The sequence below is a fragment of the Miniopterus natalensis genome, chromosome 9, assembly GCF_054644295.1.
Source record: "Miniopterus natalensis isolate mMinNat1 chromosome 9, mMinNat1.hap1, whole genome shotgun sequence".
Lineage (NCBI taxonomy): Eukaryota > Metazoa > Chordata > Mammalia > Chiroptera > Miniopteridae > Miniopterus > Miniopterus natalensis.
The window spans coordinates 43,958,105-43,977,225 of NC_142089.1; the positions used below are offsets into that span (position 1 = coordinate 43,958,105).

The following is a 19,121-nucleotide window of genomic DNA, read 5'->3' on the forward strand; positions in this document are numbered from 1 at the left end:
GAAAAGATATGTGCAAAATTACCTCTTAAAGACAAAAAAGATTATACAGCAAACAGAACTTGACAGAAACTTGATTGCCTACATTAACACATCTAAAGAAAGACTATGTTACTCCTAAGGGGAAAGAAACAGAGCTCTAGGGTCTGGTCAGCTGCATGCACAGATAAAGGAAAGTCACAGAGGCCAGTTTGGAAAGAGGAGAGATCTGTTGATGGATGTGATGTATATGCCACTCAGGGAAAAGAGAGCCACGACTATTGAACTTTATGCATATTCTGTCCCACTGATAAAACTGCCATTTTTTTGAAAATGAAGCAATGTTGGTTTTACTCTGATGCCATTGAATATTTGATTTATTTATCTCCCCTTGCTCTGATTCCATGCTCACCAAGCAACCTGCTGATTATGATGGGTGTCCTCTGCAGGTCAGGCTACAGAGAGTGAGTGGCTGATCCTACAGACTTCAAGTATTTTCTGTCTTCACACAGTGATTTCTCATGATGAGTTAATAAAATTACTTCTGTTTATGACATGGCTTTTCATGTTGCTTCATTTTAGGAACAGAATGAGCTGATCAAGATAATATGAACATTATAATTCAAGTCACTGTCTTATTGTAAATTAATAAAGCAGTATTCTGGGGTCTAGTCAGATATAAGTTGTGGTCTCATATATTTTTAATCAAGATCAGTCTCTCATAGTCTGCTAAGTTCTAGCCACTGGACTACAAAGACTCTCTGGGCCTTTGAAATAGAAGTCCAGAATCTAGAATGTGGTGACTGAAATAAGCATTTTCAGATCTAATGAGACTTTTCTTAGAGCCTTAGTATTTAATGAAGTGTGGTCCTTGGACACGCAGCATTGGCACCATCGGGAAGTTGAAGAAATTTAGAATCTCAGCCTCTGCTGAAGGATTACTGAATCAGTGTGCATTTTCCAAGTCCTCAGTCTGCTAGTGTGCCTAGTCCAATTTGGGAAGCGCTCCTTCAGAGGAGACACGGCCACCAGGTTTACCTCTCCACCCCTGCAGGTGCTGGGGGACATTCCTTCATGGTCTTTTCTGTGCTACATGTTCTGCTGGGAATCCAAGAATGCAAAGCCTCTGTGAAGAATAAGGAGATGTTCTTCCTTCAGGCCGCTTCTTGCGGAGTGAGGAGGTGCCCCCCTGAGTGGCTTGCCTACAGGCTGCTGTGAGACACGGGATCCCAAGGCCCAGGGGTCACTCTTTCACAGAGCCCAGGCACGGGGAGCACCCATGAAGCCGCTCCCATGGCTCCCATGGGGGTTGGGGGCTCGGGGAACAGATGCAAACACAGCGACTCTGGCCACTGCCAGTAACAAAATCTCACATCTCTGCCCCAGGAGCCTTGCATTTCCTGCCAGCATCCCTGAAGCTGTGGCAGCTAGCTCTAGGGTAAGATCTCAGACACTTCACAGGTATTGACACAGATTTCTTTAGCCTTTTTTAGCATAGTTGCCCAAAGCAAAGCGTTAGGAGAACTCATTTCTTATCTAGGTTCCACCATTAACTTGCTATGCCAAAGTATTGTATTACCTCTTCTCTATGGAGTGATTTCTTCATGTATAAAATGAGGGGTGGGGAGAGGAGGGTGGGGTTTCTAGATGCTTTGTGCCTTAAGGGCGCGGTGTGCTTCACCCCTGTAAGATTCAGCACATTTTTGAGTGTTGGCAAAATCAATGAATATATGCCCTATTTTAACCCAAGGGACCTTGAGAGTCTTTTAGGAAACCCTATTAAATTATTTTCCTTCCTCATTGTACTTGGGGAAGAAATAGGAAGATGCTGCTCAAAGTTGCACTTACGTAAAATGATTAAGCCAAGAGATCTAATGTACAGCATGATGACTGTAGGGGATATCACTGTGTTAAATGCTGGAAATTTGCTAAGAGAGTACATTTCAGATGCTCTCATTACACACACACACAAATTGTAACGACGTGAGAAGATATAATTAGTTTGACTGTAGTAATCATTTCACTAAGTCATCATGTTGTATTCCATATATATATATGTATATATATAATTAAAAAAAAAATTAAAATTGTAAAAAACAACAACATTTTTACCTGAAAAAAAGAAGTGTAAGTGATGTACAGATTTGGGGAAGCATTTATAAAAGAAAATGGTGAGACCTCCTTCCCTCTGTTCTTCCTGCTGCTTGAAGTGTAGATATGATGCTTTGAACTGGAGGCCATACCTTAGACCATTGAAGGAATTGGGAACAGAAGCTACAACATGGAACAAAATCATTCAAGGAGGCTATGCCCTGATATTATGAGGCCATTCCAGCCTTGGACTCTATTGCAGGCTTCCACATGAGAGAAATATAGTTGCATTTTGTTTAAGTCATTACTTTGGGTTTTGTCACTCACAACCATTCCTAACCCCTAACATTGATCATCAGAAACATTATCTAGAAAGTTAGTGTCAGTTCTTTACAAGTCTCACAGGATTTTAATATTAATGAATAAAAAATGATAAATTCATTTATAGACTGTTCCTTCCTTTATGGTGGAAAATTCCTTCCTTTGGTTTAAATATATATAACTTTATTGATTTCAGAGAGAGAGAGAGAAACATCAATGATGAGAAAGTCATTGATTGGCTGCCTCCTGCATGCCACCCACTGGGGATCGAGCTCAGGCATGTGCCCTGACCGGGAATTGAACTCCCATCTCCTGGATCATAGTTCAATGCTCAACCACTGAGCCACTGTGGCCAGGCAGTTCCACAGATTTTTAATGGGTAAAGTAGAATGTAGATAAAGTTATTTGCTTTTGTTTCTAGACATTTGTTTTATTTTATTTTTAAAATTTTATCTTTATTGTTGAAAGTATTACAGATGTACCCTTTTTTTTCCATTGACCCCCTCCATCCCAAACTTTTCCCCCGCCCCCCACCCAGGCCTTCACCACACTATTGTCCGTGTCTAAGGGTTATGCATATATGCATACAAATTCTTTGGTAAATCTCTTTCCCCCACCTCTCACCCCCACCTTCCCTCTCAGACTCCTCAGTCTGTTTTAGACATTCATTTTCAAAGGTCATTTTAAATAAGACAAATGTTAGAATTTTATAGCTTTAAAGGATCACCTATGAAGAAGTCTATGGCATGGCTGAAACCATCAACAAGCTATCAACAATGTTGGGGAACAACCGAAATCCTATAGTGACAAACATTAATATGCACTTAAATAGCCATATATCTGATGATGTTTTAGACTGGATTATAACAATTATAAACTATACACATAATAATGGTCATGAAGAACTGAAATCAATATTAGGTGATTTTTAATCTAGCTTTAAACACACACACACACACACACACACACCACACACATGTTAAATTCATCATCTCTAAACATTATAACAGGTTCCAGTTTATTGTTTTCCATATATGAGATAATCAGCCCAATTCCTAGTGTGAAACTATCCTTTACAAACTTGTCACTTTGCTGAACTTTTCTCTATAAACACCACCAATAACAGAAACATAACATAGTATTTTCTAAAACTGTTAAAAGTTAGGCATACCTCACATTGAACTCAACTATTATATGCACAAAGGATAGCAATGCTGTCCTTTGTGTCTGAAGACAATGATTCTGAATCATCATCAGCAGAATACTTGGTAGGAGCTAGGGTTTTTTGTTGTTTTTTTTTTTTTTTTCAGTGCCAATACTCTGCCTGAACTCCTGAAGCCATGATGATCTTACCTAGATAGAGGCCTGCATTACATTTTGCCATTCCTCATTCTCTGATTGAGCCTCGGTACTACGCCTGATCTCACAACCAGCCATACTGAACAGAGGCTGCTAGCTCTCTTTGCTCCTAATATTTCTCTTTCCCCACATCTTTACCATTCAGCCATTAGTAGAGTGTGATTTGCACAGGCATTGATATTAATAGTGGGGCTGGATTTGTGTTAAACAATCTTAGCTCTCTCACCTGGGGAAAGTACGTACTATGCCAAATACTTCACTAGTTAGAAGAGACTGGAACTAAAATGGTAAAACTATCTTTATGGGCTGTTTTCCAAGACATGGAAATAATTTTTAATGTTAGATATCAGCTGTTATTGTGACATTATTAATCACATGATTCTCTAATCAGAAAACAGTGTGTTATAAATCTATATAGGGAAGTTTACCATGTGTTCATTCAGGGACAAGAGTATTTCACTTTATTATAGTACATAGAGATTAACAATTTTGCCCTTTAATATCTTTGGAGAGCTTCTTACAACATCCTGTATAATTTGAAGAAAAAAAGAGATTAGACCAAACCATTATAGTGTGCATTAGTGAATAGATGAACAGTGTACTAGAAAACAAACTAAGGAGGGATATAGTTTAAAAGGTTAAAAATCTCATTAAATAGTTCAGTACTAATTATTTTACTATTTGATCAAAACAATAGATCAACAGAGTGTACTAAGGGCTCTCCCTTTAAGCAAAAATTGGCACAAGCATTTACAGTTTTCTAGAAACATATAAGCGGGTAATATATAGGTGTATGTATCTGAGGGGGATCAAAGAGGCAGAGGAATCAAGGCTAAGTCCAAAAGTAGTCTTTATGTTTGTCACTGGCATTGTTTACATGAGACAACTTAAGAACCAAAGTATTACAATATTCCAGTAATAATCATTTGTCTCTGTTGTCACTAACATTTTTAAAGCTATCAGTAGTATATAAAAAAAGTTTTTAGCTGATGACACTTCTATAATATGTTAAAGGAGGTATCATTTGCTTACAAGGCCTTTCATTAGCCAGCATTTGACACCCTCCCCATCCTCATCTTTCCACATTTCCCTTAGTTGTCTTCTGTGCTCCAGCCATACAGAGTTTCTTTTATTCATTCATAATTTGTCACTCTCTCTCTTTCTCACTTCTACAGATTGACCACATTTTGTGGTAACTAGCTGTGTCCCCAACCTCCCCTTCAAACACAGTAGTCCTCAGAAAGTTCAGAATCAATTCTTATTATCTTACCTTTGTATTCCCAACATATCACAGGACTAGGCATTTAGATAGTCAATAGATTAAATAAGTGAATTCACACTGAAATTTTAAAATTATGACATATGTCTCAAGGAATGCAGTTTATAAACTTATTTTAAACAAGAAGAATGTGAAAACAAAATAATTTAAATTTTTTGGGGGGTGATTTAAAAAAAAAACACCTGATTTCACCTATGTCAAAAAGCAACTTAGTATGTATGCCCCCTTTTCTGGCTCTGGACAGATTGGTGGAGAGATAACACTGGATCTGAAATCTATCGTGATGTTAATATGAGACTTTGAACACTTTTAATGACCAGGTAATATATTTGTCTCTCTGTTTTCATGGGATTAAAATATTATAAGATGAGCAACTCTCGAGGCTTTACAACTTTTATCTAAAATGTTGCTTAAAAATGAACATGGAGTGGGAATGAGATATAGTGATAGAGTCCATTTTAAGAGGACAATGTTTTATGTTGCAGCAAATGTCAACAAGGGATGTTGTGTGCATGTGTGGACACTTAGGTATACATGAGTTTATCATGAAGATAGAATAAAATCCCAATTGTATCAGGGGCCATTACAGGGATTTGAAGAAACTTAATCAAATCATCCTTACCTTACAATAAATTTCAAGAAATTATAGCTGTAATAAGGGGGCTTGAAACTATGTAAAAGAGAAAGGAAAGACAACTAATGAATTCCTATTGGGCATCAGGTGCTCTACATATGTCCTATTTAATAAAAGATACTTCGACCTCTAGGTGAGCAAAGTATACCTCAGAACTCCCTTATAATTATATAACCTTATAACAAATCTTAATTATAAATATGTAAAATAAGTATACAAGAATAGTAAGGTTTGTGTGAAAATAAAATTAGTTCTGTGAGGAGGGTAGATGCTATACAATTAACATGTAGTTCAAGGGGGTAAACATAAAGAGAAAAATGTTTAATGAAAGCCTGTTATGCCCTAGAAGATTTGTAATGTTATTTTGTGCCAATTTTATAAAATATTTTGGAAAGGGAGGGAACGATGTGTTGTCATAGAACGCAATGTTATGGAGACCTATAAGGGTTCTTTTGCTTCCATTACAGTAAACATATTTTTTTTTTAACTTCTGCTTCTGGACTATAAAATTCAATGTGTTTCTGGCCTTTTTTCTCTATCTAATAGCACAATATTACATTGCCTTATTTTTCTCTCATTAATTTTAGTACACTTATCGAAGGATTAGAACTCATCTTTTGAAAGTCAGGAGAGATTCTTTGAGAGAAGCAAAGTTTTCTCAAATCTAAACAAACCTAAAAATAAACAAAATGTCCTTCGGGCAGCCAATTCTGTGACTAAGAGAATATTTTTAAAAAGTAAGCCTGATTTTTCCCCGGGAACATATGAGACAATCTTCCTGCAAATTTCAAGCACAACCAAGTTGCTTCCCAAAATTGGCCATTTGCACTCCAGGGCTAAAGCTGAAAGTGCACGGAATTGCCTGAGTAATTCAATTGCAGGCGGAATCAATGCGTGTGTGAATGCTGCCCTGGTCAAAGGTTGGCCCTTGGGCTGCAACTTAAATCAATTCGGGGCAAGCTAAGTTTGATTACATTTTCAGTGATGAAGCTTTCAAAAGCAATTTTGAGCTTGCCTGTTCAGAAACTGTTTAGTTCTATCCCAAATCCATACTCCTGGTTAGAGAATCATCTACCTACCTGTTTTGGTTAATGATTAAGTCCTGGAGTTGAAGAAAAATGAGAGAAAGAAAGCAAAAAAGAGAAAATAATTCAGAAAGCAGAACATAAATAGCAGATGAGAGCCTCTCTCTAATAGCATGTGAGTCAGTAATGGTTTTTGTCTTTTTAAGATATTTATAATGATGACAAGAGTAAGAGGGAAAAGAGAATCAGGGAGTGTGCTAACGAGGTAGAGAAATGTAAATAATAGCTGGGAGGTGATTATGATAGTAATATGTGGCACTCTAAGAATATTTTGGCGTATAAGACCCATGCTTTCAGGTGCTGCCGGCAGGAGGGGTGTCGGGGAAATACAGGTGGTTCTGAGGTATGAAGCAAAATGGATGTAACAAAGGATGTCAAATACGGCCTCCAACAGGCAATAGGTAGCTTGAGAGAAATAAACCCTTTCAATTTATCTTTTTCCAGCAGAGTCAAGCCTACAGAGTTGTGTAACCATAGCTTATGCAAGCCTTCTTAAAATGCATTTACTCAGTTAATAGTTTGATTATAGATATTATCTACATTTGGGTAAGCATATTATTATAGCATAAACTACAGTGTTCCCAAGATGGTATGATTTTTATTTTTTTTTTGAGAAACTATAAATTTCCCTATAGGTATGACTACTAATTCCTAATACATAGGCTATTATCCTGCCAGTCTGAGGAAAATATGTTGTTATATCTTATGTAATGAAGTACTTTAGAAAACCAGCGATTCCTCATAAATGGACCGAGTAGTACTCTCATGGTTCTTTGACAAGAAATATGATCTGCCTCCCTAATTAGGCTGCTCCACATGTGCACTAATTGGATTGATTAAAAAATTAAAGAAAGGAACTGAAGAGTATGTAACTGCCTAATAACACATTTTAGAGCTGAGTAACTCAAGTTACCTCTTTTCCTTAAAACTGTTGGAAGAGAAAGCTTATAAAAAATGTATAGAATTGGAAAAATCCAACCTACTAAAAATGTCTGGCCATGTCATAAATGAAATAACATTTCCATGCAAGCCAATCTTGCTTGATATATTCAAATCTTACTTAAGTATATATTGGGCAGATACCTAATTTGTATCTCTGGAGAGAAATCCCCAATGAGTTATATTTATAAGTAAGAAAATCCAGTCCATGCTGAATGGACACATTCAACAAGGACATGGCATTTTTAGTCCCTTCCTTAGCAGTTTTACGGCTACTAAAATGGAACTTACAGCACTTTAGAGAAAGGATGGCCCATTGAAATATCATTGCTTTCACAATTAATTCTTTCTCTTTTTTCCTAAATCCGGAACGTCAAAACAGAAAAAAAAGAAGCCAACCTCACTTTACTTTTTCTTTTGGTGATGTTCTCTATTAATTATGCTTCACATTGCCCAAGGAGAAATGGGAAGTTTTATAATAATGCCACTTGGCACTTTATAATAATCATTATATTCACACATATTCTTGAATCTTATAATGGGGGCCACATTTCCATTTTTCAGAAAAGGAATCACAGCACAGGAGTGGAGGTGGGAGACTAGCTCAGACCTTTTCATCTGATCAAACCATTAGATCATGCTTCAAATTTAGTCGCAGCTGCAGAGAAAACAGTACATGCTGGGTAAATATTCTTTGAGACTTCTTAGAAATAAGGGGAGGGGAATCTCTCATAAGACCTCTGATATGCTCTGTCAGAGTAAAGGCTGGGAAAGGCACTATTGAAGTAGAGGCTGGTAATATGTTTTGTTGTTGCATTGTTATTGTTTTAGGCTGGAAATGTTGGCATATTTTTATTTTTTCAAAGTCTCAATAGCCACAACTCTCATATACACAGGGTGACGTTTTGGCCTAATTTGTTATAGAGCTAGAGCTTTGTGAAATAAAACAGCAAGCACAAAGGTCTATTCTAGTGCCTTTTCATAGGTTATTGGCCAACAGAATTGAAACTGTGAACAGAAAGGAAATTTCCCTGAAGAGTAAAATTCTTTGCGGAGATGACAACATGATTAGGCCAGAGGTACTATTGAGCTAAACCTTATGGAAACTCACCACAGAGCAAAATACATTAAAATGCAATTTTTTTTCTGTCAATAAAAAATAATTTTGAGTTCAACAACAAAAATGTACAGAAGGGAAAAATATTGGCAGCATTTCTACTTTGTTATGGGGTAAATGTAGCTGTTTTTAATAACCATCAATAAATACTATTTTAAAACATATATAGATTTCTTAGAACCTTGAAGTATTAGAGCTGAAAGAGAAGAAGTTTTACTGATGAGGAAACTGAGGCTAGAGAGTGAAGTATCTCTACAATTAAAGGCCAGAACTTAAATTGCCTGACTCTTAAGCTAGGGCTCCCAACAAAATTTTATGGTTACATTTGAAACCCTTTTGATTTTTCTATATCTTTTTGGAACCTAATTCCCACATGGCTGCTACATTTCAAGGCTGATCAATGACAGCCGCAAATACCAAAGCTTTCTTCTCTCTTTGGCATTTGCTGACCCCTTGTCAGCTATAGGGATGTATGTGCAGTATTAGTAGCTTGAGGATACAGCTGTCAAATTGCCTCTTCACCTGAGAGAAACACATTAGTAGAGTAATTAATCTTGTACAACCTTCTTTATCAACCTGACCACTTTCTTCATCATTGCGAGTGAATGCTTATGTGCATAGCAGATTTAATTAATAATTCTATTAAAAAAGAAAATATCACAGTGATATACATAAGTGCATTAATAAATGAATCAAAGAACCAGTGCTGTTCTGGGATTTTCAGTGAGATACAGTTACCCAGTTATTGAGGTATGTAGAACTGAGTGTCTTTTGGCTTACCCTTCAATGTTTGGATTATACATAACAGAGAGGAAAAAAAGGGAAACTAACATTTAATGAGCACTTCCTTTGGACTTGGCACTATACCTTAGTCATCTTATATATCTTATTTAATCTTCACAAAAATTCTATAAAATAAGTCATTTTCCATATTTTATGGATGAGATGACTAAGGCTTAAAAATTGGGATTGAGAGAACTGTCAACATCCTACAATGTGGGATTGTGGTTTCAAATCAGACCTGTTTGATTCCAGAGGTTTTGGTGGTTGGCCTGTCTAGTGGAAAGACCACCGGAAGTGGAAAAACTAAGTCACGTTGTAGCCCTAGATCTGCTGTGACACTGCACAGCTTTGAGTTCTGACTCACCTTCTTTGGGCTTCAGTTCTTTCACTTACAAGGTGAAATGATTGGTATAGACTAGAAATTTTAAAACGTAATTTTCTTGAACTCTATGACTTTTTGACAGGCCTTAGGGTTATTGTGTCATTTGATACAGAAGGGAAAAGAAAGGGTTTTGCAGGTTTCCCTCCAAATCAACCAAAGTAATTTAAATTTTATATTTGTTATATAAAAAAGGTTTGCATAGGTTTTATTTGGGGGGAAGAACAGAATCCATTGCTTTAAAAAGTTTGAAAATGACAAGATAATATCTGAGACCTACTCCAGCTCTAAAGTTCTGACAATTGACATGGGTAACTAAAGCTCTGTCAATATTTGTATTTGTTTTTCACTGGTGGCAATTTGGTGAGCTGGGGCACCACAGGTTCCAGAAGTTATTCTGTTTCAATCTGCTGAGTTACTCACGAACGGCGCTGAATGACCATTTTGTGTTTAGCTTCTCAACAAAACACACAGGTTCTAGGTTTAGGTTGGGGAGGGAAAAAAATCCTCTTGTTTTGCTCATAGTCCATTTCAGCAAATTTGTTTGCATCCACACTATTGGTCTTACAATTGTGTCGATGCCTGTGTATTTCTGTAGAATGCCATTCGATAGGCCAATTTAGGTATATCAAAATCTACCTATAACTGCAAACCTAATTTTTGTCAAATATGTTACTAAAACATTCACAGAAGGCTTCACATTAACATAGATCTGTGAGGATAGAGCAAGTAGCTTCACACAGCATGTTGTCTTCAACAATCTCCAAGTCTAAATTTATTACTGCCTCTTTCAACCAAAATGAAAACCCCATTTCTTTTAAGTTGCAGGATGAGAGATCAATTTCAATCTAAAACATGAATCATTCAGATTTGTGGTATCACCTTTCGCATGGAATCAAAGTTCATTATAATAGTCAAAAATAACAGAGAGGCCATACAATTGCTAACTGGCAAGTGGGACATTTGAAGCAAGCAGAGAGATGAAATATTACTTGCAAGGGCACAGCTGGTTCCATATTCAACAAATCAGTCAAAAAATAACGTTTGCCTGCATCAGGCAGATCTAAACAGGGAAAAACTGTTATGCAATCCACATACTTACTTTCTCCAATAGCCTCTTCCATTCTTCTTTTGGATACAAGCTACTGATTTTTATATATATATATATCTTAAAAAGGAAGTGCCAATCAAATTAAGTAGACTGGGAAGAAATATTCTTTAATTTGAGAGGAGATTTTCTAGAAATTTAAATAACACTGATTGTATAAAGAATTTAAAATTGGAATTTCATTATTGTCTCCATAGGGCTGCTAAGGCAGGGAAAAGGCAGTTTTGGTGAGTCCTTTGAATATTTTATGTGTAATATTTCTGAGGCAAATGCATTGCTATTTCAATAAATGCATGTGTGCACATGAATGCACAGGCACACACACACACTCAAGAAAAGGAGTCCCTATAGCATCTTTAGAACTTATCTTCTAGCAAAAGATTTGACACCACACTTTTGGGAACATATTAAAGGGATGTGCGGCATCCACACATTGTATTATATTACTGTTATCTATTTGGGACTGTAAACAAAGACTCTGTTGATATTAAAGCTTGAATTGTCCCAAATATTTTCTTATATTAAGTCTCGGGAGAAGGTTGTATTAAATTAAAGCTATGCAAGTTTTAAACACTTGGTTTATGTAGCTAAGATTGCTTCCTTCTTAGCTAATTCTTTTTCCTTATTTCCCTTTAGATTATGAGTCTTTTATACGTGTTCTATAAAAAATACCCATTCTTTTGTGAAAGTGGGTAATGAAACATATATAAAATGTCTTACTTATAGATGTGACTTTTATTGGTTATTAAATTACTGATCAAAAGATGGTGTACATTTGATGAACTGAACCCATAGATGGCAGGATGGGACCATTCAGTTCATATTTTCTAAGAAGAAGGCTTAGAGGAATTATCTCTTTCAGTTGCTCAGGTTCAGGAAGCAAAAAACAACAGCTGAAAATAATAATAAAATCCCAAATAATTATGAATCTCAATTTTTAACTTAATAACATGTTTTTCTATGAATAGTTGGCACACTGTCATCCATTATTAATGTTGTTAAAGCACTTGCTCCCTGAGGCTGATCTACAGTGACTGCAGAATATTTTAATTCTCTCTCTCTCTCTCTCTCTCTCTCTCTCTCTCTCACACACACACACACACACACACACACAAACACACAAAGAGACATTTTAAATGCAGACATACTTCAGAAGTTTCTGGAGGATGAGGGATTCAGTGTATACTAGCTTTCCTGTAGTTTTTTTCACCATACAGTTTGTTTTCCCCTTACTTGAGAAAGTGTATACTCTACCTGAAGCAATTACATAGATGAAATTGCTAACTTCTGTACTTACAAGTACAGTCCCTCTTACAATTCCAGTCTAAGGACTACAGGGCATGGAAGGCAAAGGCATTGAAGGTAACTTCATATTAAATCAAAGCCCTTTCTTCTTTCTCTGGGACCCAAGAAAGATGTGAGAAAAGAGGCAAACTGGAATAAGGGAGACTTGCAATAAAGGCAAAAAGCATGGCAAGTGTAGTTCACCAAAGACTGAGATTTAATTGGGCCTTAAGAAGCCCAGATCAGACCAGCTGCTGAGATCATCAGCCTGTGTTCTTCTGTTCACAGCCTCGCTTGTACAAAGAGAAGTTTATTGCCATGTCTCTGCTTCTTCATCTACTTATTTAACCTTAATCCATAGAAATGTGGCATCTAATCCCAGTTTTCTACAGAAACTGGTCTGGCAAAGATCACCAGTCACTTCTGATTGTCAGAGACAGTGGTTGACTTTCAGACTTTCTCTGACCTGACGTACCATCAGACACTGCTGACCTTCCCTCTTCTTGACCTGGTCCCCTTCCATGGCTTCTACAGCACTGATCTTCCTCCGGCATCTCCATCAACACATGTTTCTGCAGGATGCTTCTCTTCCTCTGCCCTCTCCTCAACATTCTTGATGTTGATTTTGCCTGGATTTTGGTCCTTGCTCATCTTTTCACTCAACATGGTCTTTATGAGAAATATTATTTATTCTCATAGCTGAAACTACCAACTCTATTGTGATAGCTTCCAAATCATATCTCCATTCTGGACTTCATATCCCGCTACTTACTGAACATCAATCACTTGCAACTGAATATGTCTAAAATTGAACTTATTTCTCTTCTTTCAATCTCTACCTTCTATCCAAATTTAAAAGTGCTAATCTTCTTATTGTGTTCTGTCCTGGTTAATATCCAAACTAAATGTTGGGAGTTACCTAGATTCCTACAATTGCCTGCTCTTCTCTCCAGATTGGGAGTTATCTAGAGTGCTACAATTCCCTTTCTATTCTCTACTCATTAACTTCTCTCTCCTAATTACCTCTCAACTCTCTCATTCCTGCTACTCTTTTTGTGCAATTATCTTCTTTTGCCTTTATTATTATAAATCTAATAAGCTGGATTTAGCCCTCCACATTGCCTAACAATATTTTTCAGAAAATAAATCCGTTTGTATTCTTCTTTTTCACTCTCCAAAATCAGGAAGATAAAGTCTAAATTTATTTGCATGCCTTCCTGTCCTAATTTCACCAACTTGTCCAGCCTCATCTCTTAACAGCCTCTTCTCCCACATTTTACTCTAATCACATGTCTTCAAATGTGTCAGATTATTTCATACTGTCATGTCAAATCTGTTCCATACTAGAGAAGTTCCCCCCCTCTCTGTTTCTCTCTCTCTCATCACCATTCCAACACCCAGACTTGACCCAATCACATCCTTAGTTCAAGGGTCATCTCCCCTATAGATTGCTCTGAATCACTAAGACTGACTTGATGATTCTCTCATTGTGTTCACAATTGTTGAATAAATTCTGCCAAGTACTGCCTCTAAAAATGAGATAGTGATGACTAAAATGGCATTTGAACTGCATCTTAGTTATAATGCATATAGTGATACATATAGAGGACAGTATTTTCATGACACCTGAGACTGAATTATCAGTCTCTTCTCTGCCCTAGTACAGTACCATTGACTATACTGCAACACAGCTGCCTGTGTTCTTGTCCCCATTCTCTCATTTGTCTCAGAACTCTTTGAGGATAGGGTTCCAGTTATATTAATCTTTTTATTTCCAATATCCAGCATCTAGCACAGTGCTCTGCACATTGTGGGCAGTCAAAATACATATTTGAAGAATGAATATTGCTATAGAGTGAATTGTATGAGCCTCAGAATAGAACAATTGTTTCAGTTCTGCCTTTACTCTTTGGATCTCCTAGATGTCTGAGCTTCTATGCTGTAAACATCGTATTTAATCTGAAATTAGTGCCACAAAGTCTGATTTATGCACTGAACAAGGGATGGGGTTGTAAGCTAGAGTTGGAATATTATTTCAAATTTGCATGCCTTCTCTCTGGCTTGCCAGTAAGGGTTTCCCATCTAATCACTCAGTAAAGTACTAGCAGTCAGTCATCAAATAAGGTCAGCCATCTATATATAAATTTTTGAAATGAAGTGAGTGTTCTTGGGTTATATGATATAATAACAATAATTAACATTAATTGAATATTTACTTTGATATAGGATGAGTGGATAAACACTTTACATGCATTGTCCCATTTAATTTTTATCCTGGTGGAAGTTATCATTGTCCTCATTTTATAAGTGAATTAACTGAGGATTTGGCACTTTGGTAACTTATTCAAAGTCACACATAACTGATGTGGTAAAACTGGTTCAAATCAAGACTTTCTTGATTCTCTTTATGTAAAACATACACATAATGAAATATGATACATTCCATTTTGGATGGTCTTAGTTATGACAAAGCTCTAAATTATAGTTTATTGCCTTTTGTCTTCTTGGTGATCTGGAAAATGTAGGTTATTCCAAGCTAGGAGTGGACAGTAATAGCCTCAGGATTTTTTCCTAAACTGTTATGGATGGAGAGCTGATTCCCAGAGGCTGAAGCCCTGTTGAAATGCTATTCTCAACCAGTTTGAGTGTTTGCTATGTATAAGCACTATGCGAGGTAAGTCACATGTTTTATTACCCTGTCTTCAAGCATATTAACTGTTCAAAAATACAAATCATGAAAGCATGAAGATCTGATTACTCATGGCATGTTCCAAATATCACCACGTATACAGGGGCAGACTCTGGGGTTTACTTCTCGATAAGAAGTTAGGTGAGTTAGCTTTACATAATCCCTTAGCTATAGAATGGGTTGATCTTCAATAACACATTAAAAAAAATGAACAGTTCACAGGCCAATATTAGATCAGCTTAGACTGGCTTCTAGTCTTGGATCAGTTTAGAAGTTGAAGACCTTCCCATTCATAGATCTTGTAAAGATATCACAGGGGTTCTTATCAAGGGACACATCACTCACTCTCCAGCTAGCATGGTACGAATTTTAGGAAAGCTGCCTTTCCCCACACATAATTTGAAGATTCACAAGTGCCTGGGCTGGATAACTGTATCATTCCAAAAGGTTTTAAAATACCAAAATACCATAAAAAATGTGTTTAAACATCCCTGAGTCTCATTTTTGTATACATTTTCAGTCAAACATTGACCCCATTCACCTTTATGTACTTACATTTGATATCTGACATGTGTCTTTTATATCTAAACATTTATTCTCAAAAAGAGCTTTTATAAATTAAATAATAGCACGCTAAATTATTAAAGAAAAGTCGATGAAAACTACAAGAAGAACAAACATGTTATAGGCAGGTTTATCTTTCAAAGAGTGTGTTGCAAATGACACAATTTATCTTTCACTCCACCGCCGGTTTTACGTTCATCGTGATAGTGAAATGTAGGAGTGAAAGGCTTGGGCTCTGCAGCCAGCCTGGATTCAAGTTTTTGCTTTGGCTTTGTTACTTACTGACTTATTAAGCATTTGACTTTGGCCAAGCTTTTAATCTATCTTTATCTTAGTTTCTTCATCTGTAAGAAGGGAATTATAAAACTTATCTTTTTAGGTTGAATGAGAATTAGATGAACAAATTTCACATGAAGAGGTTAGAGTAGGATCTGGTCCACAGTAAGCTAACAATAAGCATTGTGACATTATTTTGTATATCTAGAGATTACAAATGTACATTCTATAGCTAAAATCCAGTTCAGACATTTATTTATTACCCTTTTAATCACTTATTCAATGTTGAATTCATTTATTTATTAAAGATTTGCTGATTGGCTATTAAATATTAGGCACTGTATTGGTGATATGAAGGATAAAATAATCAGATATGATCTTGTCTTCTCAACAAACATAATTTGTGGAAATATGAAAATATATAAAAATAATTATTGTACACAGGACTGATTAGTGCAATAAGATCTTCGGATGAAGTCATACAAGAGTTCTTATATATGAATATTTCTTTAAACTTCCAGGGCTATGTTCATAATTACAGACACTATTTACATATTGTGTTTTTATTAACAAGTAAATCAAATTGCACCAGTATTTTGTAGCACTTTTACAAACAGGAAGCCAGTGGCAAAGAGAGAGAGAAATCATTGAAGTCCATTCTGAAGATATCATGTTTAGAAGCCTTTTGAGCAGCGTTTCACTTCCAGATGTTTGTGTTAAGGTTGCCAGAGTAAAACAACTAAGTGACATTTGCTCCTAATTTGTTGCTTTCATTAATGCTTCAGTTTTTAGTATCACAATGTGACTTAGAAATTTAAATAGCAAAAACTTAATATGTTATTAAGCCTTAAATTTTTCTTTACCTTGCCTTTTTAATTCAGTTATTCTTTCAGATTCTTGAATATTTAAACCATTTAAAATATTAATAACATACCAAAGAATTATCAAGATTTATATTAATCTGGAATTCACACTACTCTATAATATTTTCAATGGTTTATGTTATTCATAATTACCCTAAATAAACCATTCTCATGGAACTCAAGCAAGTATATATGCCTATTGCATGACGAGCAATGTTTTTCTTTCAGAGTGGCGATAGTAAGAAATATTAAGTAATATTAAGCTGGAAAAACAAATGAAGTAATGTTTGAAAAGTGTATATAGAACAAATCATTTTCAAGTGGTTATTTTTTATTAACAACAAACTGATATATTTTATTTAACATCAGAGGTTCCTAAATCATGGTGATTCAAAGTTTACAAATCATAAAACTTCTTATTATAATATATTTTAAGTAGTAGAACTATTATATATCCCATCCTCATTTCTCCAAAATGGAAATGATCATGTCTGTGATTAACTACACAATATTTGCACTTTTCAGAGACAGCTTATGATCATAGGATAATAGTATAAATATATACATCAGGTTTCAGTAAAAATATATGTGATAAGAATGATTCAGCTAACTGTGGAACCGAAAAGACAGTGTATTCTCTGTCATCTCCTTTGAACATTTTGAGAAACACTCCATTTTTAAATCAGGAATATTGAATGGTTATAACAATTTGCTGGTGATTCAGCTTCTAAAAAGCACTAAAATGAATTGCAGGAGAAAACATTACAATAGGTTGCTTTCCCCTCAACTTCTTGTGTTGGCTCTTCTGTTTTCATTTCTAGCAGTTAGGAACTAAGGTACATTATAAATAGAGTATTTATTTTAGTAAAACCTTAAGTTGTATTCTAAAATACAGTTTTGAGTAAAAAGGTTCTCTATATGGATAAATATTCTGTACATGATCCTTTATTTATTATTTCATTTTATTTATGGCATGTGAAATTCTTGCTCTTTCAAGATGAGTGTCTAAAGAAAACCAACCAAGAGTAAATTCAACCGAAATTAATTCATGTTTCAAGATCACAGAATACATTTTAAAAAACAAAACAAAAACAAACAAACAAAACCTCACCAAACCAACTCTCTTCAGGCAAAAAACATTTTTCAGTGGATCTTATTATATATGCAATTTGTTCCCCTTTTCTCAGCTCTGAGACATTTTTCTAAGCACATGTAGACTTCCATAGGGATTATAAAATTCTCAACCATATTATTTTGGGGCCAAGTTCCTCTGTGTAAGGAACATGTCACATCAGGCTGAGTCCTAAAATGAACATTCTCTATTATGTTTTATCTTAACTGAGAGATAGGAGCCAAGAGGCCCATGGGGGCATTTTGGCAACACTGTGTTACTTACGGTTGAGAGGCAGGCTCGCATTGGTTGTGCCTAGCTTGTTGGCAGCCACACAGGTATAGTTGCCGAAGTGCTCCTGTGTCACATTGGTAACAGTGAGAATGGATCTTGTGCTAAAATTCTGAATAATAATTCCTTGTTGGCCATTGAAGAGCCTAGAAGACAAAATGAACTCTAGGTAAATATATATTATAAACACCATTTTCATTTTTATCTTAGATGGGGTTGTAACGGCAACCCATAGACAGTTTCGATCACTGGTGTTAGTAAATAGCATGCTAATGTTACAACTATTTGATATTGGGCAGGAGAGGCTGTATGTCAGCTGCAGACTGTTCTTATGGAATTATTTGCGCTATTTAACAAACTGAGCTATGCATGACCTATTTACACATTATTTTGTATTTTAGAAAATTAAACACATCACAAAAATGGCATCTCATCTGCTAAATTCAAGAAAGAGTACACAGATAACTGTGGTGAAGGCCTGGGGTGGGGGCGGGGGTGGGGTAGAAGGGGTCAATGTGGAAAAAGGGGTACCTGTAATACTTTCAAAAATAAAGATACATTTGAAAAAAAGAGTCCATTAAAAGCACAAATTGATGGTTTCTAGATAAACGGGCTGGAATAGGCCATTCCAGATGACTCAGATGGTGTTGTTGGGTAACTCCCATGAAAGCCAACCCTGCAGTGGAGATAAGGCGGTCTGCGTCCAGAGTCCACACCACGTTACTGCTGCCGGGTACAGCCCAGGCGGAAGCACAGCATTAAGGGTAGTATTTAAACCTGAGTCTCGTCTCTGCTGCATTTCAGGGATGTGCCTATGAAAGTCCTTTAACTTTTCTGGGCCTTAATATAGATTCATTTTTACTGGATTCCATAGGAACTACCAAATACTCTCTCTCCAGACTACCAGCAGAGGTCCTCACTCTCACTTCCTCACATCGGCTGTTACAGCTTTTCTCTTCTCAGTGCTTGCCA

General features: G+C 36.1%; 1 protein-coding gene across 1 annotated transcript in view; it reads right to left on the reverse strand.

The window, feature by feature from the left end:
• Positions 1 to 19,121, reverse strand: part of NEGR1 (neuronal growth regulator 1) — a 724,815-nt gene that overhangs the window by 146,291 nt on the left and 559,403 nt on the right. The window contains exon 6 of the mRNA XM_087820521.1: positions 18,144 to 18,295. Within this exon, the coding sequence (XP_087676647.1) occupies positions 18,144 to 18,295 (152 nt within the window). The remainder of the gene's footprint in view (positions 1 to 18,143; positions 18,296 to 19,121) is intronic.